This window comes from Mastigoproctus giganteus, chromosome 12 (genome assembly GCF_048544385.1).
Source record: "Mastigoproctus giganteus isolate SK-2022 chromosome 12, ASM4854438v1, whole genome shotgun sequence".
NCBI classification, from domain to species: Eukaryota; Metazoa; Arthropoda; class Arachnida; order Uropygi; family Thelyphonidae; genus Mastigoproctus; species Mastigoproctus giganteus.
Genome location: NC_143586.1, coordinates 178,605,243 through 178,632,450, shown reverse-complemented (window position 1 = coordinate 178,632,450; position 27,208 = coordinate 178,605,243). Strand labels below are relative to the sequence as shown.

Genomic DNA, 27,208 nt, shown 5'->3' with positions numbered 1-27,208 from the left:
AAGGTGGATCGATCGGAGGAGGAATGGGTGGTTGGGTTCTTCGATCTTTTCGCCTTTGCGACAATTTGTATGGCGATTGAAATGCAGCGATTCCATGACCATTATTGGCCTCGTGGTCCTCTGCCGATATGGGGCATAATGGTCAGTCTATTATTTTGATATTTTGTTTTGCTTTTAGTAGTTCTTTTAACCCCTTTTTTTGGTGATATTTCATGTTTTTCGGAACTAGTACCTTCGAGGGGGGTACCGCTAAATCATATTATAATTGGGATTATTTTAAATTTGACATTGGTTTTATTAATTGGATTTAAAGTGCTAAATTATATAGGGGACAATCAGCTACTGTTTGTCTTATTACCTTTACTTTCCCTTTCCTGTTTGGTTTATATTAACCCCCAGGGGCTCACATCTGGTGAGTATGGGCTTGGCACACCCAGGGTCCTGAGCTGGATATCATCATTCTTCTCTTTCTTGGTGATTCCCTTCTATTTCTGACCCCCCCCTCTCTCTCTCTCTCTCTCTCTCTCTCTCTCTCTCTCTCTCTCTCTCTCTCTCAGGGGTAACACAGAATTTTTTTTTTTTTTTTTTTGCTGATGCAGCAAAAGCCTCAGGCTTCCTTGCATCATATGGCTAATTATAATAGTAATAATAGTATTTTATTTTACGTTATTTTTATGTTTATTTTTCGCTCTACATTTTTGCCATACTACTGGCTTATGTTTTTATTTTGTTTTATTTTGAATTATCGGATATATATATATATATATAGAATAATTATAATACAAATTAAATCAAACATGGGTGGTTGACCCACAGAGAAGTCACCTAGATTGTGAGTAAGCAAAGTTAAGTTTTGTTTATTATCCTGTTTTCTATAGAAGGTATATATCTTAACATGTTTATCTTACTATAATATTCTGCTTAATATTAGAAAAATCTTTTCCTTCATGGATTAGGTGATCCGCCTGTTCCGATCTCGAAGAGGTCTGCCCATCTTTTCTTTGGTCTTTCTCTGTTTTTTTTTCCCTTTTGCTCTATATGTATAAGCTAGGAAATAATTTAGGGAATCTATCTTCTATTCTTTCTACATGTTCTTTCCATCTTTGTCTATATTCTATAATTTTTCCATTAATTGAGTAAATCTTTAATTCCTTTCTAATATTTACGTTTGGTATTTTATCTAATTTTGTACATCCTTTAACATATCTTAAAAATTTCACTTCTGCAGCTTGTATTCTATTAATGTCTCTTTGTTTCGGTATCCATGTTTCAGAACCATAAAGAAGTGTTGGTATTGCCATTACTTTGTAAAATTTCAATTGTGTTTCTTTCCTTGTTTTCTTAGCCAGAGTTCTTTTTATTGTTCCACATATATTTTGAAATTTTGCTAATTTCTGGTTCATATGTTATATCACATCCTAGATATTTAAAATGTTTTACTTGTTCTAATATTTTATTGTCTATAACTATTTTTGTTCTCACAGTATTTTTCCCTTTGAAAGCTATTGTTCTAGTTTTCACTGTTGATATTTTAACTTTATATTCTTCTGTTATTTGGTTTAATTTAAATACTACTCTTTGTAAATTATCTTCACTACCTTGAATAATTACTTGATCATCTGCAAATAACAGTGTATTAATTCTATTCTTTGTATTTAAATATATACCTGTATTAATTTCTTCTTTCCATTTACATATCATATCCTCGATATATATGTTAAACAGCATTGGTGACAAGCTACATCCCTGTCTAACTCCTTGATTTATTATACTTCTATTAATTTATTACCCGTATCTGTTACTATTTTTGTAAGATGCTTTGGGTATCCTTTATTACTCAATATGTCCCATAGTTTTCGTCTGTTTACTCGATAAAATGCTTTTTCATAATCTATAAATGCTAAATGTTTTTAAATTAAACTTTTCGTTTTTCTATTATTTGTTTTAATATAAATATATTATCTGTACATGATCTTCCTTTTGTCTCCTGCCTGTTCTATTAATATTTCATCAGAGATAATTTTAATTCTATTATTTATTATTTTGCTATACATTTTATATACTGTATTTAGTATGCTAATCACTCTATAATTCTTTATCATTTCTATTAATTTGGGTGGTTGACCCACAGACAAAGTCACCTAGATTGTGAGTAAGCAAAATTAAGTTTTGTATATTATCCTATACGTTTTCATATATATATATATAATTATAAGAAAGTAAATAATGAAAGGAAAAAATAGCAGAGAAGAAAGAAATACAGTTGGTATTATGGACCAGGGACACTGGTTAGGGAAATGAACTGTATAACCATAATGCATAAATAGTAATATATAGAACGTGTATAGCAGAAGTTTGTTACTTTCGTATCTATGGTATACACAATGAGTTAAGTAAATATCAAGAATTAAAAGAAAAGAGTGTGAAACAACGTAAAACAAAACTAATATAAAAAACTAAAAGAAATTAATGTAAAATAAAATGAAATACTGTGAAAGCAGTTAAAATGAAATAACACATTGCCGTATAACTCAATTTCAGTCTTCTTCAGAGGTCATCCATCAATTATGGGAAAGAAGGCAATATGTAGGCCTCTGTTTCCGACATGGTCTGTTTGCTCTGTAACACATGTTGTGAAATGAAATTAAATTTAGCGGCGAAAAAAGGGCCGAATAAGGTACACCAGAAATTATATTTGGAGCATACAGATCATGGATGACCTTACAGAGGTGGGAAAAGATCAAAAAAACTGAAGTGGGAATGGAAAAATTGAAGAAAAAGCAAAAGAACGAAAGGGTAATGAACTTATTGTTACTGTGTGGTTCAGAAAATGTTAAAATGGCATCTATAGTCTGTTAAAATAGTCTGTTGCACTAGCATTCCCAAGTGTTAGAAATCAGAAGTAATGGATTTTAAAAAATATATTAAAATATATTTAAATAAAAAAGCTGGAGGGATATATAAATATATGCAAAATTACTACAAGAATATGTAAATGTATATAATGATGTTTGGTGATTAAATTAAACACATGAAGGACACACTTCCCAGGATAGGTGAGAATTTTTAATAAATTACAAAGCAGCAATAAATGGAGGCTAAAATTTTGTTAAGGTGAAAAACAGTTTGGATAAAGGAAGGAGGTAGCATCTTGATGTTGCATTTGTAAAACTAATGGCTCATGAGATAAGATGTAGAGGTTGAAGAAAGATAAATGAAGTAGGGATAAATAGATGGGCTTGAGTATTTCAGGGTTGCTAATCCCATTCCTGTAGATAGAACCCTGAACATAGGTCTGATAATGTGTTTCATGTATTTAAAGTCAGTTATGTGGGAAGATAAAAGTTAATACACACACACACACACACACACACACAAAGTTAATACACTATGCTGGCCAATTGGTGGGTACAGGTTTTCTAAGTTGTAAGACACCAGAGAAGCTAAGTGTATTATATATTCACTATGTACATACCTGGTAGCTAAGGAGAAAAAATACTTTCAAACATTATTGATTATTGTTTATATGGTTGGTAATTAGATTTTTATATTTGATTATGTTGAGAGCTTTGCTAAAAAGGTAGTAGAGATATGCTGGAGGAAATTGGCTGTTGATCAGTTTTTTATATAGCATTCTGATGTTATTGATATTTATGTCATATTGCTACAGATGGTATATCCTAATGCATTGTGATAGGATAACATTGGCATATGAAATCAATATTAGTGATAGAATATGATTGGATAACCCAGTGTTATCCTATCATATTCTGAGAAATAACTACCCGAGCCCATGTAATCTCTACTTCATTTATCTTTCTACTTTACTCTACATCTTATCTCATGAGCCATTAGTTTTGCAAACACAACATCAAGATACTGCCTCCTTCCTTTACTCAATCTGTCTTTCACCTTAAAAGTTTTAGCTGCTGTTTTATTGCTGCTTTGTAAGTTATTAAAAATTTTCACCTATCCTGGGAAGTGTGTCCTTTGTATTTAATTTGTTTATCACAAAACACATCATTATTATATATATTCACACATCCTTGCAGTAATTTTGCAGATATTTATATATCCCTCCAGCTTTTTTTTTTTTTTTTTTCCAATTTTTTTTATATCCATTACTTCTGATTTCTAACACTTGGGACCTCTAGTGTAACAGACTACAGATGCCATTTTAACATTTTCTGGACCATGTGGTAATGGTAAGTTCATTACCCTCTCATTCTTTTGCTTTTTCTTCACTTTTTTCATTCCCTCTTCAGTTCTTATCTTTCCCCACCTCGGTAAGGTCATCCATGATCTGTATGCTCTAAATATAATTTTTAGCATACTTTATTCCCCTCAAAATTCAAATTAATTTCACAACATGTGTTACCGAGCATACAGACCATGTTGGAAATAGAAGCCTACATATTGCCTTCTTTCCCATAATTTCTATGGATGACTCTGAAGAGATCATTGAAATTATAAGTTATACAGCAATGTTTTGTTTTATTTTATCTTAACTGCTTTCACCTTATTTCATTCTATGTTATTTCATTTTATATTCATTTCTTTTAGTTCTCTATATTAGTTTCGTTTTACCTTAATTCACACTCTTTTCTTTTAATTCCTGATATTTATCTAATTAACACTTTGTGTAACAATCTTCTCCTATACACTTCTCTCTCTCTCTCTCTGTGTGTGTGTGCACACACACACAGACACACGCACCCCCAACACCACGTAGCATAAGAAAATGTGTGAAGATACAAATAGATAATGAAAACAAAGTAGAAATGGAAGGAATACGTATCTAAATTTTTTTTTTGGAAAATATTAATTATGGGACAAATACAGCCAGTTATAAGCCAATAAATAAAGAATTGAGACTAGCACCACCACCACCTGACCACAGAGGCTAAAAAAAAAAAAAAAGTGAAATATCACTAATATGATACAATAAACCAATTGCAAAAGAAAAATAGATATAGGAACATCTATTTTCTTTTGTGGTTGGTTTATTGTATCATATTAGAACATCTATTTATCATATTTGTAAACAAACAAAACAAGTTAAAAAAAAAAAAAAATCTTTACATCCAATCATATTAGTGATATTTCACACTTTTTTGGCCTCTACATGGGCAGGTGGTGCCTGTTTAAATTTGTTATTAACTGGCTGCATTTACCACATACTTAATATTTTTCAAAAATTTCAAGCTAAGGTTCAGTTGGCTGTCAATAAGGTCGTGTTTTCGGTCTTTTGGAACTAAAGATATCATGATCCTTCCCATAATTACTTCCCAAAAGGCAACAACATCACTGAGCATTACTACAGAAACCTCCTGGGAAAGTTGAAAGGCTCTCAAGTTGAAGAGATGTGGGAAGCTATCCAAAAGCATCTACCTCCTAGCATAGGATATTATGATGTGGTTACAAAGGCACTGGATGTAAAAAATAATTTTGATATCATATATTTGGATTTCAGGAAAGCTTTTGACACTGTTGCGCATGGAAGACTATTGTACAAATTGGAGCAGAATGGTATTAAGGGTAAGTTGCAACAATGGATAAAAGGATGGTCGAGTGGGAGAAGACAGAGGGTGGTAATCAATGGGTGCTGCTCTTCGTGGACTAATGTTATTAGTGGTGTACCACAGGGTTCGGTGTTGGGTCCACTGTTGTTTTGTATATTTATCAATGATATTGATGAAGGTATATCAGGCTTAGTGTCGAGGTTTGCAGATGATACAAAGGTTGGCACGGTTGTTAATGACAGTAATGGCAGTGTGCTACTGCAACAGGATCTAGAAAATTTGGGCAGATGGGCTAAGAAGTGGCAACTGAAGTTTAACCTTGACAAATGCAAAGTACTGCATATGGATAGAAGTAACCCCAGAGAAATGTACCAACCGTGTGGTACTACACATAAGGTGGTAGAAAATGAAAAAGACCTGGCAGTAATTGTGCAATCAGATATGAAGTTTTCTGAGCAATGCAGACAGGCTGCCGGGGCAGGTCATGGGGTTTTTTCGATGATATATAGGAATTTTGCTAGCAGGGAAAAGGAAGTGATTGTTTCTCTGTATAAAGCAATGGTCAGGCCACCCCTTGAGTGCTGCGTACAGGTCTGGAGACCTCATTTTAGGAAGGATGTAGATTTACTTGAATGTGTACAGAGAAGGGCAACAAGATTGGTGAGGGGAATGAAGAGATCTTCTTACCAAGAGAGGCCTAAGTCCTGCAAATTGCAGTGGCTGGAGACTAGGCACCTTCGTGGTGATCTGATTGAGGTGTATAAAGCCTTGAATGGGTTGAGCACGCTGAATTCTGATGGGATTCTTCCACTTGTTCAGTTTACGAACCTAAGGGGGCATAAATTCAAATTAAGGAAAGACAGATGTAGAATAGATGTGCGGAAATTTGCCTTTAGTCAGCAGGTGGTTAATTGCTGGAACAACCTTCCATCTGTTGTGGAAGTTGATAGATTAAGTAAATTTAAGGAGGAACTGGACAAACATTTGGAGGGAATAATGTGATTTTTTTTTTTTTTTTTTGGCTGATGCTGCATAAGCTCATACACTTGCTTTTTTGCATCACATGCCACTACTACTACTACTACTACTTCCTTGTCCCTAAAATGAAGAAATCATTACTGGGCCACAGATTTCATACTTATAGGTAAATTATTAATGAAGTGGAAGCCTAGTGACGCTTCCACTTCATTAATAATCATTTCACTTCTGTCCAAAGTGAGGAGTTCTCTTTCAGTGGCCTGAAAGAGCTTATCTACAGATAGAAAAAAGATGTGTAGCACTAGAACGTATCTGCTTACAGGATGAAATTGCCAACCAAGTTTCAGATTTCTAACTTAGATTTAGTTAAAGTCTTTAAAGCTCTGAGAGGGAACAGCAGAAGGAATAATCATGAAATTTTCACGTTTGTAAATGATGCTAGGAACTAAGAGTAAATTCAAATTAAGGGTGATTGAGTTATATACTGGATTGTAGAAAGTTGTCTTTTATTTGGCAAATTGTTAATTGTTGGAATAATTACTTCCATGGGTAGTTGAGATAGTTGAGAAATTTAAATTTTGGCTAGATTAGTATCTACTTCAGTAGTGTTTTTTGCTAGTGAAGCAAGAGGCTAGTATTAAATACACTGTATGACTAATATTTCTAATTATTAATTTTTTCTTTCTCTTATTTTCTGATAACTAATACTATAAGCAATATAAAAGTAAAACATAACATCATTAATGGGAAGTTATTTTAAAGAAGGGCTGCATTTAAGACAACTGCAGATCAAATTCACTTGCATTATATTCTTTGATTAAATAAATAAAATTATAAAGTAAGAGATCAAATTGATGGATAATTCCATTTAATTTTGAGGTCCGGCATTAATGGATTTCTTGTTGAAGTTGTCAATAGCTTAGGTGATGAAATAGGAATATGTTTGTTTATTAACAGTTTAACATTTGTTTTAGTCACAAATAACACCCCTCCACCCCCATCAATTGCTTGCTCTGAAAGGTTTAGCTGTGTGCATTAGAGAGAGAGAGAGAGAGAGAGAGAGAGAGATTGCACAATTCCCCTTCTTTAAAGAGAAATTATGCTGCTCTGAAAGATTAAGCTTCTGCTAGAAGCTATAAAAACATCACTGCAACCTCTCTCTCTACTCCATTACTTCACAAAAAAAAAAAAAATCTTATTGATGCCATCTAAACCTTAATACCATACCTGGAAAAGTGACAGTTTTGTGTGAACACTGAAGTTTTTTAAGCAAAAGATATAAAATCTTGCATCATGTGCCTAATGTTAAAATACTCGTATTGGTAACAGACAATGTGGGCAGAAATATTGATAGATTTCTGCTTGCACACCTTCAGAAAGGTTAAAGAAAGGAAAGTATCCATAATTAATTCCTGTATTTCTCTGCCTCCAGGACATCAGGGCATGAAATCAGCTAGAGGAGAAGGGAATACATAGTATCAGAACGGAGTTTCTTCCTGGTACACTACAATGTATTAATTAATGTAGTAACCCTGGGTATAAACCTAGTGTGAAAGTCCCAAAAAAATATCTCTTAGCATACTGGAGGTGACCACCCATGTGCAAACCAATGTGAGCAGGGATCAAGGTGTAGCACCCACACCATAAGGAAGAATGCTGCCCCTCTATGTTACCAGGCAATACAAGGTAGTAGATGACACTCATCAACCAGTGCAATACTGCCACTTTGCTTATTGGAGGCTTGAAGTGGTGGAACCCATATTTAGTATCCAGTGCAACGTTTAGGCAACCTGCCCCCATCTCTTCCATTATTTAGTGTGATTGGTGTCGTTTTAGATTGATGGGCATAAAGGCGAGATCCAATCTTCCTTACATTTCGAGGATACAGCTGTAAAATGGTGTTCACAGGCCATCCACTAGATAGTTGAGACATTGCTCCTTAAAGCTCTTCAAACAGAGAAGTTTTTCCTGATTTATTTTCTGCTTTATTAGTTTAAATTGTCATATTAACTTATTTTCTAGAGTAGCTTTATATTCCTAGTTACGATACTTAGTTTAAAGTTTAACTTAGACAGAGATTTCGTAGATATTACTTAGTATCGGTAACGGTATCAAATCCACGTGTCACAAATTGAACGAGAGGTCTTTTAACCAAATTTAGTCGATTTATTAACCAATTGTTATATCAAATTATCTTCTATAAGTAGATTATAGACCTAGTCAGGATCCTTAGTTTATTCTAAATTGAGATAGCGAGATTTCGAAGCTAATCAATACTTACGAGTCCGTAGAAATACCGTTCTGAATTCCCGCCATTTTTACACGATAGCATAAGCTTAGTGTAGTATACTGCATAATATAATATTGTCAATTAATCAGTAAATCTATTAATCTTGATAAACTTTATTGTCAATTAAATTGTATTTTTAACTCTATAAATATATATAACGACTTAATCGTAACAAATAATTAATACATAACTATAGTGGTACACGTGATACGGAAGTTGTATAAAGGGAACACTAGATACCGAAAAAAAAAAAAAATATATATATATATATATATAACATAACTGTTTTGGGATATAACTTAAGGATTTAATTTTTGTTTTAAATTTTATTGAATTAAATTGGAATCATGACTCTGACCAGAGCAGCAAAGCAAAAGGCTCAAGCTAATGGGAGTGCTGTGGTTCAGGGGAGAACTGAGGGGGGCAGTTGCCCTCTGAATCACAGTCTATTAAAATGCACTGTTTGCTTGATGTTTGCGGAGCAGTCGGGTACGGGACATGATACTGCCAAGGGGGATGTCTTTGTGTGTGCACGATGTAAGGAGTGCAAGGAAATCAGGCGACAACTCAGCGTTGTTATGGGCCTTTATGAGACCTTGAAGGACAGGGTGGATGCCCTCTAAGGAAATAAATTGAGGGGCCCATCAAGCTCTCAGCTGCCCACATCAACGCCAGAGCTTGCACTTGGTCATCAGGCAAAACAGGGGCAGCCCCCTAGGCAGAATGCGCTGGTCCCACAGGAACTAGTAGTTGTTGGTGACTCTATTGTCAGGGAAACGGGGAACATGCTTTGTAAAAAGGATAGGTGGAATAGGACCAGAGTATGTCTGCCAGGGGCAAAGGTTGATGACGTTGTAGAGCGGATATCATCTTTTAAGGGCACAAAAGGTGATATAGTTGTACACGTTGGCACTAATGATATTAAGAGTAGGAGACCGGCGGAATTACTTAGCAAGTACAGGTCACTGTTGAAAAAAAGCCGTGAATTAGGGTTGAACTTGAAAGTGTCTGCAATTCTGCCCAGACACGATAGGAGGGAGTATATGATGAGAGCCTTGTCGATCAATTCGGCCCTGGAGGGATTGTGCAAGGCTCAAGGGGTAGAATTTTTTTCAGCCTGGACTGTACTTGTTAACAGGAGAGATTGCTTCTACAGGGATGGGATACACTTAAATAGAAAGGGTGCAAGAATTTTTGCTGATGCTGTCGAGGCAGTGTTAGGTGGGTCGGAAAACTGCTAGTTGGGGGGGATACAAGGACTAATAGATTAACAGTAGCCACTGGCAGAGGTGGAAGTGATTCTTGCACTGCTTCTATTCAAATGAGCAGAAGTCTGAAAAACAAGATGCAGGATATTTCAGAGACTGCTGGTAGTCATTGCGTTACAAGTAAACACATAGGTTGTGTTAGGGTAGCTAAGAATAGAAACAGGTGCATGTATACCTGCGTGTACACCAATGCTAGGAGTTTGGTAAATAAATTTGATGAATTTGAGGTATTGCTCAAAACATCAAAGGCAGATATTGTTGGGATATCAGAGACGTGGTGTCACACAGATATAAGTAATGCGGAACTGGAATTTGGGGAATACAATGTATATAGAAAGGATAGACAGGACAGGAGGGGAGGAGGGGTTATGCTATTAATTAAAAAACACATAAAGTCAAAGGAAGTGAAGCCAGTTGACATCGATGGACAGGGCAGTGTCGAGTCAGTTTGGTGTGACATAAGCATAGGGAAATCAAAATTGAGAGTAGGAGTGTGCTATAGGCCTAATGACTCTGATGAGTATAATAATATATTGTACAGGGGAATAGAGTGGGCCAGTAAATCAGAGAGTCTTATAATGGGGGATTTTAATTTCCCAGATATTGACTGGAATTTGTGGGTTGGTCACTCGCACACTAGCAAGGCTTTTGTGGATTTATTGGATGATTGTTTTCTACATCAGCATGTTCGTGAGGCAACAAGAGGGAGCAATACTCTTGATCTGATTATCAGTAGTGATTCTTCATGCATTAAGAACCTGCAGATAAATGAACCACTAGGTGGCAGTGATCACAGTGTGTTGAAGTGGGATTTACTCAAGGAGGTAACTACCATCAGAGGTAAAGGGAAGGGTTTTTGTTTTCGTAAAGGCGACTATGATGGTCTGAGACAGTATTTAAATTCTATACAGTGGGACCAACTGATGATGTTACCAACAGCAAACTCAAAATGGGAAGCATTCAAGGAACTAATCTTGGTGGCTACCAGGCTTTACATACCAACTAAGAAATATTGTTCAAGGTTTAGGCCTAAATGGTTGTCAGATGGACTAATGAGACATGTGGCAGAGAAGAAAAATGCATGGGATACATACAAATTAATGGGTGACATGGAAGCCTATGATAGATATAAGTTGGTCTGTAACCAAGTCACAAAGGAGATTAGACAGGCAAAGGCAGACTACGAACAATCCTTGGCAAAGGATGCAAAGAAAAACAGAAAGGAGTTCTTTACATACTTGAACTCGAGAAGGAAAGGGATGAATCAGATTGGTCCACTGGATATTGATGGTTCAACAGTTGAGGATCCTGCTCAGGTGGCTAACAATCTAAACGAGTATTTTGCATCTACATTCACGCATGAGGAGTTATTCAGGAAGGAGAATGATGTAGGTAAAGTAAACATTGGCAGTGAGCTGGATGATTTTGTAATAACTGAGAGGAAAGTGGAGGAGAGATTGTTGAGGATAAACATAAAAAAGGCACCTGGGGTGGATGGGATCTATCCAGTTATATTAAAGGAGGCAGCAAAGGAAGTATGCAAACCCCTAGCCATAATTATGAGAGCTTCTTTGGACTCAGGGGAGGTACCCGTAGACTGGAGATGTGCAAATGTAACCCCAATTCACAAAGGAGGATCAAAGGCTGACACAAGTAATTATAGACCTGTTAGTTTAACTTCTGTTCCAGGTAAATTAATGGAGGCACTGGTTAAAGAAGCACTGCAGGATCATCTAGACAAGAATTCAGTTATAGCTCAGACGCAGCATGGTTTTGTTAAGGGCAGGTCTTGCCTGACCAATTTGATTGGATACTATGATGTAGTCACAAAAGAACTGGATGCAGGGAATAACTTTGATATTATATATTTGGATCTTAGAAAGGCTTTTGATACTGTTGCACATGGAAGACTGCTGCACAAATTGGAGCAGTGTGGCATTGGAGGCAAATTGCTGCTATGGATAAGGGGATGGTTGAGTGGCAGAGACAGAGAGTGGTAATCAATGGACACTGCTCAACGTGGACTAATGTTATTAGTGGAGTTCCTCAAGGTTCAGTGTTGGGTCCATTGTTTTCGGTGTTTATGAATGATATTGATGATGGGATATCAAGTTTAATGGCTAAGTTTGCAGATGATACAAAGGTTGGCAGGGTCGTTAAGGACACTACTGACGCTATGCTGCTGCAACAGGATCTGGAAAGGTTGAACAGATGGGCTGAGAGGTGGCAAATGAAGTTTAACATTGACAAATGTAAAGTACTACATATGGGTACCAATAACCCCAGAGCAATGTATCAACTCTGCGGTACTACACTGACAGTGGTGGAGAATGAAAAGGACCTGGGGGTAATTGTGCAGGCAGATATGAAGTTCTCTGAGCAGTGCAGACGAACTGCAAGAGTAGCTCATGGTGTCTTGTCAATGATATACAGGAATTTTTCTAGCAGGGATAAAGAGGTGATTATTCCCTTGTATAAGGCAATGGTTAGGCCACATCTTGAGTACTGTATACAGGTCTGGAGGCCTCATTTCAAGAAGGATGTAGAGCTGCTGGAACGGGTACAGAGAAGGGCAACAAGATTAGTAAATGGAACAAAGGGTTGCTCTTACGAAGAAAGGCTTAAGTTTTGCAAATTACAGAGTCTGGAGACTAGGCACCGGCGAGGTGATCTTATAGAGGTGTATAAGGCTTTGAATGGTTTGAGCATGCTCAATGCCAATGGGATTCTTCATCTTTCTCAGAATAATCACCTCAGAGGGCATAAATTCAAATTGAGGAAGGACGGATGTCGGATAGATGTGCGGAAATTTGCCTTTGGCCAGCGGGTGGTTGGTTGGTGGAACCGACTTCCATCACTTGTTGTTGAAGTTGATAGCCTAAACAAATTTAAAGCTCAACTGGACAGGTATTTCGAACGAACGGAGGGGTGAAATGGGAGAGGGTTTTTTTTTTTTTGGCTGATGCTGAATAAGCTTGCTTTCTTGCATCATATGCCTCTACTAATGCTAATGCTAGTTCACTGGACAAAACCTATTGGTAACTCTCTAGGAGGCTCCTGGATCAGCTTGTGTATAATCCCGCAGCCCCCTACTCTGCCAGAGAGTCACTGCAGACAATCAGAGTAGTGTGTATGTGGGGGGGAGCATTGTCAAGGCCATATTACATCAAGGAGCTGGTTATATGCTTGCCATGTGTATGCCATATCCAAAATTTTATTATTTTATACAGCATGCCCATCCCAACTTTTCTTATTACTGAATACATCACGAATTGTCAAATTAATAGAACAAACTTATTTGCAAACAGAACTAAACCTCACAGACATTTCCCTATTCGTTTCACAAATATATGTGGTCTCAGTGATGTCCATTTCCACTTATTCCCATAACCAGGGTATGTCTGCCAGGTGCAAAAGTTGAGGTTGTAGAACATATCTTTTAAGGGTACCAAAGATGATATTGTTGTGCATGTTGGCACTAATGACATTGAATAGATCTGCAGATTTATTTAGTACAGATCAATGCTAAAAAAAAGTCATGAGTTAGGGTTAAATTTGAAAGTGTCTGCATTTCTTCCCAGACACAATAGGAGGGAGTATATGATTAGAGCCTTCACAATCAATTCGGCCCTGGAGGGATTGTGCAAGGCTCGTGGGTTAGAATTTTTCTCAGTGTGGTCTGTGCTTGTTAACAGAAGATACTGCTTTTGCAGAGATGGGATATACTTAAATAGGAGTGCAAGAGTGTTTGCTGATGCTATCAAGGCAGCGTTAGATGGGTCTGAAAACTGCTAGCTTAGCAGTTTTAGGGGGGAGATTCATAGACTAAAACGTTAATAGTAGCTGCAGGCAGAGGGGAAAGTGATTCTTGACCTGCTTCTATTAGAATGAGCAGAGGGCAGGGTGCTGTGGAGTTCAGGGACTGGTGGGAGTCATTATGAAACAAATAAATATATGGGCTGTGTTAGGGTAACTAAGAATAGCTGCATGTATACTTGCATGTACGCCAATGCTAGAAGTATAGTAAATTTGATGAATTTGAAGTGCTAGTCAATCTATCAAAGGCAGATATTGTTGGGGTATCAGAGACGTGGTGTCGCGCAAATATAAGCAGTGCAGAATTGGAATTTGCGAAGTACAATATGTGTAGGAAGGGAGGAGGGGTTTTGCTGTTAATTAACAAAACATAAAATCTAAGGAAGTGCATCCAGCTGACATGATGGACAGTGCAATGTTGGATCAGTTTGGTGCAACATAAGCACTGGGAAAGCAAAAATGAGAGTAGGAGTGTGTTATAGGCGTAATGATTACAACAAACAATTGTATAGAGAAATAGAATGGGCCAGTAAATCAGATTGTGTTATAATGGGGGATTTTAACTTCCCAGATATTTACTGGAACTTGTGGGTTGGTCACTTGCACACTAGCAAGACTTTTGAAGATTTATTGGATGATTATTTCTGCAGCAGCAGCATGTTCAAGAGATAACAAGAGCAGGTAATACTCTTGATCTGGTTATCGGTAGTGATTATTCGTGTATAAAGAATTTGTAGATAAAGGAACCACTAAGTGACAGTGATCAGTGTACTGATGTGGGATTTACTTAAAGATATAATTATAATTGGGGTAAAGGGAAGGGTTTTTGCTTCCTTAAAGGTGACTACAGTGGGACCAACTGATGTCGCCAACAGCAAATTCTAAGTGGGAAGCATTCAAGGAACTAATCGACCTATTTGATTAGTTCCTCCTAATTCATCGTAACTTATAGGATATTCACATTCTTTTTCCCTTTTCACACCTACATTTTCTCATATTTCTCCTATCCTTTTGCTTTTAGCATTATATTTTTATGAAAACCCCAAAAACGAAAGGTATCAAAACCTATAGTACTTAGTACCGTGCATGAGTAGAAAGAGAAGTAAGGGGAGGGAGATGCCGGAAACTTTGCTCTAGAGACTAAACAATGGTTTCACCACTTCAAGCCTCCAATAAGCAAAGTGGTGGTATTGCACTGGTTGATGAGAGTAATCTACCACCTGTGTGTGTGTGTGTGTGTGTGTGTGTGTGTGTGTGTGTGTGTGTGTGTGTGTAACTTACACTTCCATCTTCACACCTTACTATCCTATTTATTAAAACATATATATATAAACTTCTGCATCCTTTGCTGCTGTTTTGTGTGCTCTGGTCCATTTGTCATATCTAATTTATTTTTTATCTTTCCACTACTACTCCAGGTTTTAACCGATTATATCTTGTATTTCATATATACAGTAGACTCTCGATTTTCCGCGATGGATGGTAAAAAAGAAATTCCCGGATAATCGATTTCCCAGTTAATCCAAAAATACCATAAGTCCCCAACATACGTAAGAAATACGTTTCAGGACTTCTTATGTAAGTAGTTTTACATAACTCTGGAATGGCTAATAAAATATTGCTGCTATATCCTTGATATGGCAAAATTACAAAAACCACATAATGTCCTCAGAAGAATGAAGAAATACAGTTATATATTTTTAATTAGTTCAATTAACTTTATCTGGGGATGGTAGTGAAGTAGCCAAAGTAACATAAAAGGAAGAAAAAAACGCATGTTATTGTACCGTAAAAACTGATATGTATTTCGTAGCCTTGGTTATTATTATAGTTGACCTTCATTGGTGCCGACCACTTCTCGTATTCTGTCTTTCTCCTTTATTGTATTCTGTGGGAACCGGGGTTTTCTTAATTTTTTCTTATTTAGTTCTTTGGCTTTATAATACCCCAGCTTACCTTGGAACCTCAATGGGCTGTTGCTGTAAGTTAAGTTAAATTAGCAACTGGGGTCCTCACTCCCTTCCAAAGCCCACATGCTACCTTACTGCTTTATTTATTCTCCTTGTATAGGTTTGGATTTAGTGCAAGTTTTTTGAGGGCAGTGTATATTTCTCTTAGAATAATGAAACACTTATTTAAATTTCTAAACATAAGCAAAGGTTTATTTCCATATCAAAATTTACACAGTATTATCTCATTTAATGTGAAGAAATATTATCTCCACCTTCTTTTTTCAATCTGTACAGCTATACTTTTGATTAAAAATAACTACAGAATCAATAAAACTTCCTACCTCCTTTTTACATTTTTTCGTACATATCTCTAATTATACCATTTAGTTAAAAGTTATAATCACTCCTCTCCTTGTGCAAATTGTACGACACTAATTTAAATTAAAGTTAACTACAGGAACAATAAAAACTTTCCTTCTCCTTTATATATATTCATCATACATTTTTTCCAATTAATCTAAAATTTTCTTTCAAATCCTTTTGTACACATAGCACCTTTCCTCTAACAATCTCAGACTATACAACTCTCTGAAAACAGTCCTTTTACCCTTACAAAATACTACTCCTCTAACCAATTATCAGTTATCAATCCAATATCTATCCCTTTGTTTTTTTCTCCTTCACAAACATGTATATATTCTCCCTAGAGCACCTATACAACATAATCCTGAACATAAAACATATTTTACACAATGCCTTTATATCAGATATAGATAGTATTTTCTCACTTTCTATCTTTATCTTCCCACATAACCCAGTTTCTTGCTATTTATTAGTGTTCTAAGCCCATCTCAAGCTATGTGTTGACAAAGTAACAATTATCAGTCCTGAGCAGATTCTAACAATTAACTTATATAATTGTTGGGGACTTACTTTTCCTTGCCCTTTCTTGATTTCAGTAGCCATCAGTAGATTGATCTTTCACTTCTGATCTTTTTACATAGCCATCTTCCTTGTACCTGGCTTACATATTTTTCAGGCATTTCTTTCCTAGATTCTCCTTCCGAGAAATTGATGGGCGATTGATCTGCATCCATTTATTTGCTTAATATAAAGAGGATTGGACTTCTTAAGCATTCATCAGATGCACTTCTCATTTTTGGCGACTATCTTCACTCCTCCCACCTTTACATCAAATATAGGCATTCCCACTTGACCATTCTTTTTGGACACAACGTTACACCACTATTTTTCAGACATTCACAAACCAACATTTTTTTCCGATGACACACTTTCTCTTTGTGCTCCTGCTTTTTATTTCCATTCTCTTGCTTTCTTATTAACCAGTCACAATCATCTTCTCTTCCAGCATCTCTACTGTAATTCATCCTTCATCTGAAACCTTTGTTTTCTCCAGGTGCTGTATTGGCTGGGCATCATTCCCCCCTAAGTACAAGCAAGGATTGCGGACCCACTTCCTTCTGGACTTTCTCCTAACTGTACTTTCCCTTAATCCGGTTCGTTCTCCTCATAGTCAGAAACAGACACCCTTCTGTTTCCCAAATGCATTCTAGGGTCAGTTTAAATTGTATGTACCAGAAGCTTAAGTTATTTTCCATTACTCTACACATGCATTGGGTTAATGGCTAATTTGGAACGGTGATTTATTTCTTACCCAACATATGTTCCTGCCATCGCCTGCATTCCAAACCATTATTTTTAGAAATTAAACTTGCCATCCATTGTCACATTCTAATTGTTCTGCACTTGCTCACATTGGCATAACTAATTGGCAATCTGCTTCAGATGAATATTTGTGCCGATTTAGATGCAAAAGAACTTAACTTGCCCTATCTTAGATTCTTTGTAGTTAACCACAAAGAAGAATTAGAAAATTTTGTTATAAAATTTTTTTCTAATTAATTTAAAATTATTCCCTTTATTTATGCTTGTAAGATTTGGGATCTTACAGTTCACCGTTGCCACTGACAAATCTCAATTCCGCATGATACTTGTTAATGTTTGGCCATTTTCATACAGCGTTATTATATTAATTTTCTGATACGACTTGATCGCTTTCCTTTTCTTGATAAATTTACTAGTACCACTGTCACTCATTCTCTTAGTTGGCACCATGATAATGGTCAAAATTAAATTTTCTGAAAAGAACTTCACAAGGTTATCACCCTACGTGGGCTCACATTTTACTAAAGTACATTTCTGGAGGTCACTGCCAAAAAACAATTTGCACTTTCCAGGTTATTGGGCTTGTCTGTAGTGTAACCAATTATAAACAGGTAGTAAACTTGATCTTATTGCATTTGCTATAGATCGATAGCCGGAATTCTGTTGACTTTTACGTTATTATGGTGAAATGTTTGTCCTCTTCACTGAAATCTTCAGTCATATAAGTCCGAATCTACATATGTCGGGGTCTTACTGTATCGAAAAATGTTCAGCAACCTAAGTAAAACCTAAGTATGGCAATAGATAAAAAACAAAAAACTTACCACGCATTTCTCACATATTGGACACGCAATTATGTTTTACGATGTCAATTTTAAATCTAATAGCGTCCCTTTATTTTTTACAATGTTGCATATGGTTTGGTCGCCAACATGATTTTTCAGAGATTTAACAGATGCACCATTTTCAAAATTTTAAATAATTTCAAGTTTTTGTTTAATTGAAAGCACAACTCTTGCGTTTGCCCATCATTTTCACAATTTCTAAACAAAAAAAAGTTACTATAAAAAAAAATTTTGATATCTCTGACATAAATAATGAAACAAAATTTGTCCCTTTGCGGTGCAACGGAACACAACAATCGACAACGCACTAAATCAAACTAAACATTTGGTCTCTCTCTTTTTTCGAGCGGCGAATGTGAAGACAGCAGGGATTGCAAGATAATAGGTACGCTAATCTCCTAATGATGACTTATAATGCCGCTTCTTGTCACTTATTTACCACTTGCAAAATATGTGTTTATACCTATTCTAATTATTACTTGAATTTTATGATTTCTGGTTGGGGTTTTTTTTTTTTTTTGGCGTCTTGAAGTGTCCCGGTTAACCCGATCACGGTAAATCGAGAGTCGTGTGTGTGTGTTTCAAAAGTGATGGTAAATAATTTCAAGGTGAACTACAGACTACAACATGCAAAAAAAGCCTAGTAAACATGGGTCCTTAAGTGAATTGTTTTCGAGATATTGTACATTTCTAGTTCGGATCCACCACTGATTTGTTTATTTAGGTTAGGTAATGCTCATTCTCTCCCTTCTCTCAATGCTCTGAAACGTAGCAGGCATACTAATACTAGTCAAAGAATAGTCAACATGGAAAGAGATTATAAGAACGAAGAGTATGAGGACATGCACTTGTATGATAAAGCCAACGGCAGTGCACTTGAGGCTGCATGTTTGTACCAAGAAGCATTTCCCCACCAAAGGCAGCCCAACAGGTGCACATTCATCAGGGTACATCAACGCCTTAGAGAACACAGGCGCTTCACACGTGGAGTACAAGCAGGTAGGCCCACAAGCATAACACCTGATGTTGAAGAAAGGGTGTTAGAAAGAACATCCTGTAACATCTGTAAAATCCTGTAGTGTTGAAACCAAAAATTAAAAATGTATTATCTTATGTTTAATAAAACCACCCTTAGCAAAGAATTCACAGCTTTTTGCTAAACTAGTGCTCCCATAGTCAGTGGTGGATCTTAACAGAAAATGTGCATTATTTCAAACAGTTCATTTGCAGCCCGATGTTCACTGGGACTTTTTTGCTTATTTTAGTTTGTACTTTTCACCTTTAAATTATTGGCCATCATTTTTGAAACACCTCGTGTGTGTATATACAGGGTGATTCACTACAAGTGCAACAAACTTGCAGGAGATGTGGGGGGCACAAAGACGAATCGGAATCGCATAGCACTGCAGGGTCTGAAATGCCTTCGTCATGCGGTAGAGGACGTTGAACGAGAGGTCGCGTGAACAGCGATCCCGCTGGAAGTCAGCATTTGCAAACCGTTTCTGTTGAAGAAACCAAGTAGCAAAAGTCCTCCGGAGTGGATAATCTGCAGGCTCCAATGATTGGATGCGTTGCAGATGGTATGAACTCATTTGGTTTGTTGACAGTATCCTCCATACAGTGGATTGGGAAATACCCAATTGTTGGCCTATCGCTCGAGTACTCGTACTCGGATTGCCTTCTGCAAGACGTAGGACATTGTCCTCATTGTCTGGCATCCTCATCGTTCGCTCTCGATTCATGGTACCTCCGTGAAACAACCAGTCTCACGTAACCTTCTGTGCACACGTGCGAAAATCGTATGATGAGGAGCACGCCTGTGTGTGAAACATTCCTGGTACAAGCGCAGAGCAGCACGCCCGTTACAGTCAGCAGCTCCCTACGCGAGGTGCATGTCGGCCAGTTCAACGTTTGAATACTTGTCCATCCTACTGCCTCGGGAACCGGTTCGCAAATGCTGACTTCCAGCAGGATCGCTATTCATGCGACCTCCCATTCAATGTCCTCTACTGCATGACGAAGGCATTTCGGACCCTGCAATGCTATGTGATTCCGATTCGTCTTTGTGCCCCCTACACCTCCTGCAAGTTTGTCGCACTGGTAGTGAATCACCCTGTATATATAAAATGTAATTTAAGGTCATAGTTACAGTTGATTAAAAAAACAAAAATCGATAAGCAAGGTATGACAAATGCACCAAAAATGCGCAAAGCAGCAGTAAAGGATGGATTCAAAAGTATATAATATGTAAGAATAGATAAGACTGATGAAGTTTGCAAAAATGGAGGTGAAAATTACACGAAGTGCCAAGGACAATAAGGATAATAGGAAAAAGAAGTAATGTAGATTTGAAAAGGCGAAAGAATGTTAATATCTTAAAATTTATGATTAATTAATGAAATTATGGGCTGAATTGCAAAGCCAGTTTGGAGGAGAAAGAACTGTAAACTAAAATTATTAATACCAAATGTATAAACAAAATAAAGGTGGTAAAGCTGTCATCAGAAATGGGTGGGCAAATTTAGTTATAGGTTGAATACAGGGAAGGCAAAAATGCAAAGTCTGATGTCAGCAGAAGTAAATATTGAAAATGGTTAGGCATTTCATCAGGAGACTACACCTAACCATGTATAAGGAACTGTTTCTATACTTGTCCACAACAGTACAAGGAAACTATTACCTTGTCCATACTGTAAAAGAATGTGCTAATTTTTTTTTTTTTTTTTTTTTTCATTGTGCTTTTTGGCTTTATTTAACTTTTCTTCCTGTTATGGACAAATATAGAAATGCAATTCCTGATACATGGTTAGGTGTAGTCCCCTGATGAAATACCTAACCATGTATCATCATTTTACTTTATTTTGTTTAATCATTTGGTATTAATAATTTTACTTTACAGTTCCTTCACCTCCAAATTGGCTTTGCAATTCAGCCCATAATTTCCTTAATTCATCATAAATTTTAGGATATTAACATTTTTAACCTTTTTCAAATCTACATTACTTTTTTTTCTACTATCCTTACCCTTCTAGTCCTTGACACTTTGTGTAATTTTCACCTTCAATCTATGTAAATGTTATCAGTCTTGTCTATTGTTACATATATAAAAAAGACATGTGTATGTTCAAAAAATTTCTGAAACAAATTTAGGAATACAAAATGAAAATATAATAGAGGAAATGTTGTTACATTTGCATTTAAATATTTTAGTGTAGATTTATGCTGTTCCACCTTAAATGTTTTTTTCTTTTTGTTTTAGGTATTTTTTCTACGTACTCTTTGCATTAGTAATAATTGGTCTTGTAAATGGTCTCATTGCTTTGCCTGTAATTTTGTCCCTTCTTGGGCCACCAGGAGAGGTGAGTTTTTAATGTACTTTTTTGTGTTTTTTTTTTTTTTTTTTTTTTTCTTATTGATTAAATCAGTTTAAAAAAATTAGAAAATATTTCAGGTAGAAACTGTTCATAGTTGCACAGCATTAAGTTGAAACTTTTGTTAATTTGTTGTATCTAGATGGGTCTTAAAGTAATATTATGTTAACCAATTATGTTACTGAGATGTTTAGTTTGCCTACGTATTCAATACACAAATAAGAATCCCTTCAGCTTAATCATTAAGTCCAGGTGACTTGAAAGCTTGAAAAGGTGACTTAATATCAGTAATACAGTGTCATTGAAATAAAAATCTGGAATTTTAAAATTTCATATGTCATTAAATAGAAGATGTATAATGATGAGTGTGTCCTGAAATGTTAATTGAGAATTTTTTTTTTTGAGAATAAAAAGAATTAAATTTATATATATATATATTTTTTTTTTTTTTTTTTTTTCAGTTAATGTATTCTAGGGACATTTATAAAAATAAGTTCAGATATTGTTTTCTCAAACTTTGAAGTTATACTCTTTGGACTTTTCTGCCCTGTAGTCAGTTCCGGCCACAAACATGTTCAACTGGTTCTGTCGAACAGGACCCCTCGCTCAAATAGTCAAAATAATAATATCATTCTCGTCTTTTCTACATTTCTTTCAATGACCACAAGTCTTAATGTCTAGTTACACACGTTATCGTCATTCCAAGAGCACTTGCGTGAGTCGAAATTGCTAGAAGTGGAGCATATACTTCATTCTCAGTGTGTACTTTTTTTGATGTCAACTTGGGATGTTATTTAAAAATGTAATTTTTATGTTATACTCACTTTATACTATAAAATATTTCTAAAGGATTAGAAATATTTTGTAATTATCTAAACAATGTGTGTGATTATTGGTTCCTATTATTATTTATTCACATTCCTGTTTTTATCAGAGGACTGCAATTGTTAAACAATATTGTTCATTAATTTATTAAATTTTCGTATTTAAAATTTTTGTTCAGTATAATATAGTTATTTAATTATTTCTTAGTTACTGTAAAATATGAAAAATTAAAAAATCACTTACAAAAACACCCTGTATAAGTTTTGCACAGACCCCCCAGGGCTACACAAATTTTGGGGCCAGCCTTGCCTATAGTAGTTAATGAAAGAACCAACTTAATAGACATGCTCATTTTGCTAGTTTGGATAATCAAAGAATTAGCTGCCTTAGTTCCTTTGAACAACACTACTAAGCCTTCACATCTTCACACAGCTTTGAAGTGAATTTTTGCAGGCTGTGCTTTAGATTTGAAAAAAACATGTGTTACATGCTTTTTTTCATTTCAGGCCTGTAGTTGGTGCATCAGCATCAGGAAGAAAAAAGAAGAGCTCTCAGTAGTGATGAGAAAACAAGTTGTAGAAAGAAGAAAAATGCAACTGCACTATATAATATATCAAGGAATTGAGTGCAGAATCACTGTCTATTAAAGAATGTGAAGGGTTGCCACAAAATCTCAAGTAATGTGAATTTTAAAACAGTCATAGATCTTGAAATCGAGCATAGACATAAAATATACTCTTGGTTCATTTGCTAATTGAAGTATATGCACAGATATTTGGCATGACATCTAAGGCTTGACATCTAAGGCTTATTTATATAACTTTTTTAACGCTCCTTTAAAATAAAGGAGCATTTGTCCACTTTTCTCTACAGTAGAAGATAGGTAGAAAAATGGACATGATTTGTATTAATTGCTGGAAACTAAAATTTATTAAGTGCATGTTAACTTTGTTTTTGAAATTAACCTCCCACTTTTCAAAGGAACACATTTAAAAAAAAATAATAATAAATTATTGCACTTTTCCAAATAGATATACATATGTGTTTCATTTAGTTACTTTGACTGATGAACCATTTAACATCAGGATGATTATCTCGGGAATCATTCCACTGGGAATGAACCCTAAGATCACCAGATTTAAATAAACTAGACTTTACTTTCTAAGACAGTTTTAGTAAGCTCAATTGATGCAGGTGTGCAGACTTTCGATTTCAGCAAAACATTTTTAAAATTTTCTGAATATTCTCATTATTCCTATTTCTACAAGGTAACATCCAATTCTGCTTTGAACTTTGCCACATTAGGAGGCAATAATTTCAGAAGATCCAGGCTTCTGTTATTCTCTGAGATTTTATATTTGCCTCCTAGTTCTTGTCTCAACTGCAAGGAAGAACAGCTTCCTCAGCACACCTTAATCTGATCTCCCCCTCAGATTTATAGTTGTAAAACAGTCCTTACTACAGGTGGTCAATAGACAAAAGGATGCTTTTACCAGGAACAGCTTCAGTTCTGAAAACTGCAAGGTAATTAGGGTATTTGAGGCTTTAAAGTGAATTTAGTAAGCTAAATTTTGATGGAATCCCTCTTCTTGTTCGGGTACCCATATGAGAGGGCATAAATTCAAACTGAGGCTGGATGTTTGCAGGATAGATGTGTGAAGTTTGCCTTTAGCCAATAGCAGTTGGTGAATTATTGGAACAAACTGCCATTTCGTGTTGTAGAGGCAGGTGGGTTGAATAAATTCAAGGAAGACAGGTGATGGGATTCTTCCTCTTGCTCAGAGTATGCACGTGAGGGGGTATAAATTCAAATTGAGGAAAGACAACTGCAGAATAGATGTGTGGAAATTTGCCTTTAGCTAGAAAGTGGTTGATTGCTGGAACAAACATAGCATTAGCATTAGTAGAGGAATATGATGCAAAAAAGCAAGCTTATGCAGCATCAGCCAAAACAAAAAAAAAAAAAAAAACCACTTCCACTTCACCCCTCCATTCGTTCGAAATACCTGTCCGGCTGAGCCTTAAATTTATTTAGGCTATCAACTTCCACGACAAGGGATGGAAGTCTGATCCACCAACCAATCGCCCACTGGCTAAAGGCAAATTTCCACACGTCTATCCTACATCTGTCTTTCCTCGATTTGAATTTATGCCCTATCAGGTGATTATTCTGAGCAAGAGGAAGAATCTCTTCAGCATTGAGCATGCTCAAACCATTCAAGGCTTTATACACCTCTATCACATCACTTCGCTGGTGCCTAGACACTGTAATTTTCAAAACTTAAGCCTTTCTTTGTAAGACTACCCCTTTGTTCCATTCACTAATCTTGTTGCCCTTCTCTGTACTCATTCCAGCAGCTCTACATCCTTCTTGAAATGAGACCTCCAGACTTGTATACAGTACTCAAGGTGTGGCCTGACCATTGCCTTATACAAGGGAATAATCACATCCTTATCTCTGCTAGCAAAATTCCTATATATCATTGACAAGACACCATGAGCTACTCTTGCAGCCAGTCTGCACTGCTCAGAGGACTTCATATCTGCCTGAACAATTACCCCCAGGTCCTTTTCATTCTCTAACGCTGTCAGTGTAGTACCACAGAGTTGATACATTGCTCTGGGATTGCTGTTACCCATATGTAGTACTTTACATTTGTCAACATTAAACTTCATTTGCCACCTCTCAGCCCATCTGCTCAACCTTTCTGGATCCTGTTGCAGTAGCATGATGTCAGTAGTGTCCTTGACAACCCTGCCAACCTTTGTATTGTCTTCAAACTTGGACATTAAGCTTGATATACCATCATCAATATCATTTATAAATACAGAAAACAATGGATCCAACACTGAACCCTGAGGGACTCCACTAATAACATTAGTCCACAATGAGCAGTGTCCATTGATTACCATTCTGTCTTCTCCCCCTCACCACCCCTTTATCCATAGCAGCAATTTGCCTCCAATGCCACACTGCTCCAATTTGTGCAGCAGTCTTTCATGTGCAATAGTATCAAAAGCCTTTCTAAGATCCAAATATATAATATCAAAGTTATTCCCTGAATCCAGTTCTTTTGTGACTGCATAATAGTATCCAATCAAATTGGTCAGGCAAGACTTTCCCTTAACAAAACCATGCTGTGTCCGAGCTATAACTGAAGGTTGGTCTAGATGATCCTGCAGTCCTTCTTTAACAAGTGCCTCCATTAATTTTCTTGCAACAGAAGTTAAACTCACAGGTCTATAATTACTTGTGTCAGCCTTTGATCCTCCTTTGTGAATTGGGATCACATTTGCACATCTCCAGTCAAGGGTACCTCCCCTGAGTCCAAGGAAGCTCTCATAATAATGCTAAGGGTTTGCTTACTTCCTTTGCTGCCCCCTTTAATATAACTGGATAGATCCCAACCACCCCAGGTGCCTTTCTTGTGTTTAACTTCAACAATTTCTCCTCCACTTTACTCTCAATTATTACAAGATTATCTAGCTTACTGCCAGAGTTGAATACACCTCTGGCATTCTCCTCGTGTGTGAATGTCGATGCAAAATATTCATTTAGTTTGTTAGCTACCTGAGCAGGATCATCAACAGTTGAACCATCGATATCAAGTGGACCAATCTGATTCATCCCCTCCTTCTAGAGTTTACATAAGTAACTGTTTGATGTTTTTCTTTGCATCATTTGCCAAAGATTTCTCGTAATCTGCCTTCGCCTACCTAACCTCCTTTGTGACTTGCTTACAGATCAGCTTTTGTCTGTCATAGGCTTCCTTGTCACCTATTAATTATGTGTATCCCATGCATTTTCTTCTCTGCCATATATCTGATTTGTTCATCTGACATCCATTTAGGCCTAAACCTTGAACAATATTTCTTAGTTAGTATGTAAAGCCAAGTAGCTTCCAAGATAAGTTCTTTGAATGCTTCCCATTTTGAATTTGCTGTTGGTAACATCATCAATTTGTCCCACTGTATAGAATTTAAATACTGTCTCAGACCATCGTAGTCGCCTTTACGAAAGCAAGAACCCTTCCCTTTACCCCGATGGTAGTTACCTCTTTGAGTAAATCCCACATCAGCAAACTGTGGTCACTGCCACCTAGTGGTTCCTTTATCTGCAGATTCTTAATGCATGAAGAATCACTACTGATAATCAAATCAAGAGTATTACTCCCTCTAGTTGCCTCCCGAACATGCTGATGTAGAAAACAATCATCCAATAAATCCACAAAAGCCTTGCTAGTGTGTGAGTGACCATCCCACCAATTCCAGTCAATATCTGGGAAATTAAAATCCTCCATTATAAGACTCTCTGATGTACTGGCCCACTCTATTTCCCTGTACAGTTTCTTATTATACTCATCAGAGTCATTAGGCCTATAGCACACTCCTACTCTCAATTTTGATCTCCCATGCTTATGTCACACCAAACTGACTTGACACTGCACTGTCCAGCGATGTTGACTGGCTTCACTTCCTTGGATTTTGTGTTTCTTAACTAATAGCATAACCCTTCCTCCCTTCCTATCCTGTCTATCCTTTCTGTAGATGTTGTACTCCCCAAATTCCAGTTCTGCATTCCTTATATCTTTGTGACACCATGTCTCTGATATCCTAACAATATCCGCCTTTGATGCTTTGAACAATACCTCAAA

The 27,208-nt window shown here is 36.3% G+C and overlaps 1 protein-coding gene across 2 annotated transcripts in view; it reads left to right on the top strand.

The window, feature by feature from the left end:
- Positions 1-27,208, top strand: part of ptc (protein patched) — a 396,675-nt gene that overhangs the window by 337,658 nt on the left and 31,809 nt on the right. For both annotated transcript variants that reach the window (XM_090385655.1, XM_090385656.1), the window contains one exon: positions 21,617-21,716. In XM_090385655.1, the coding sequence (XP_090241781.1) occupies positions 21,617-21,716 (100 nt within the window). The remainder of the gene's footprint in view (positions 1-21,616; positions 21,717-27,208) is intronic.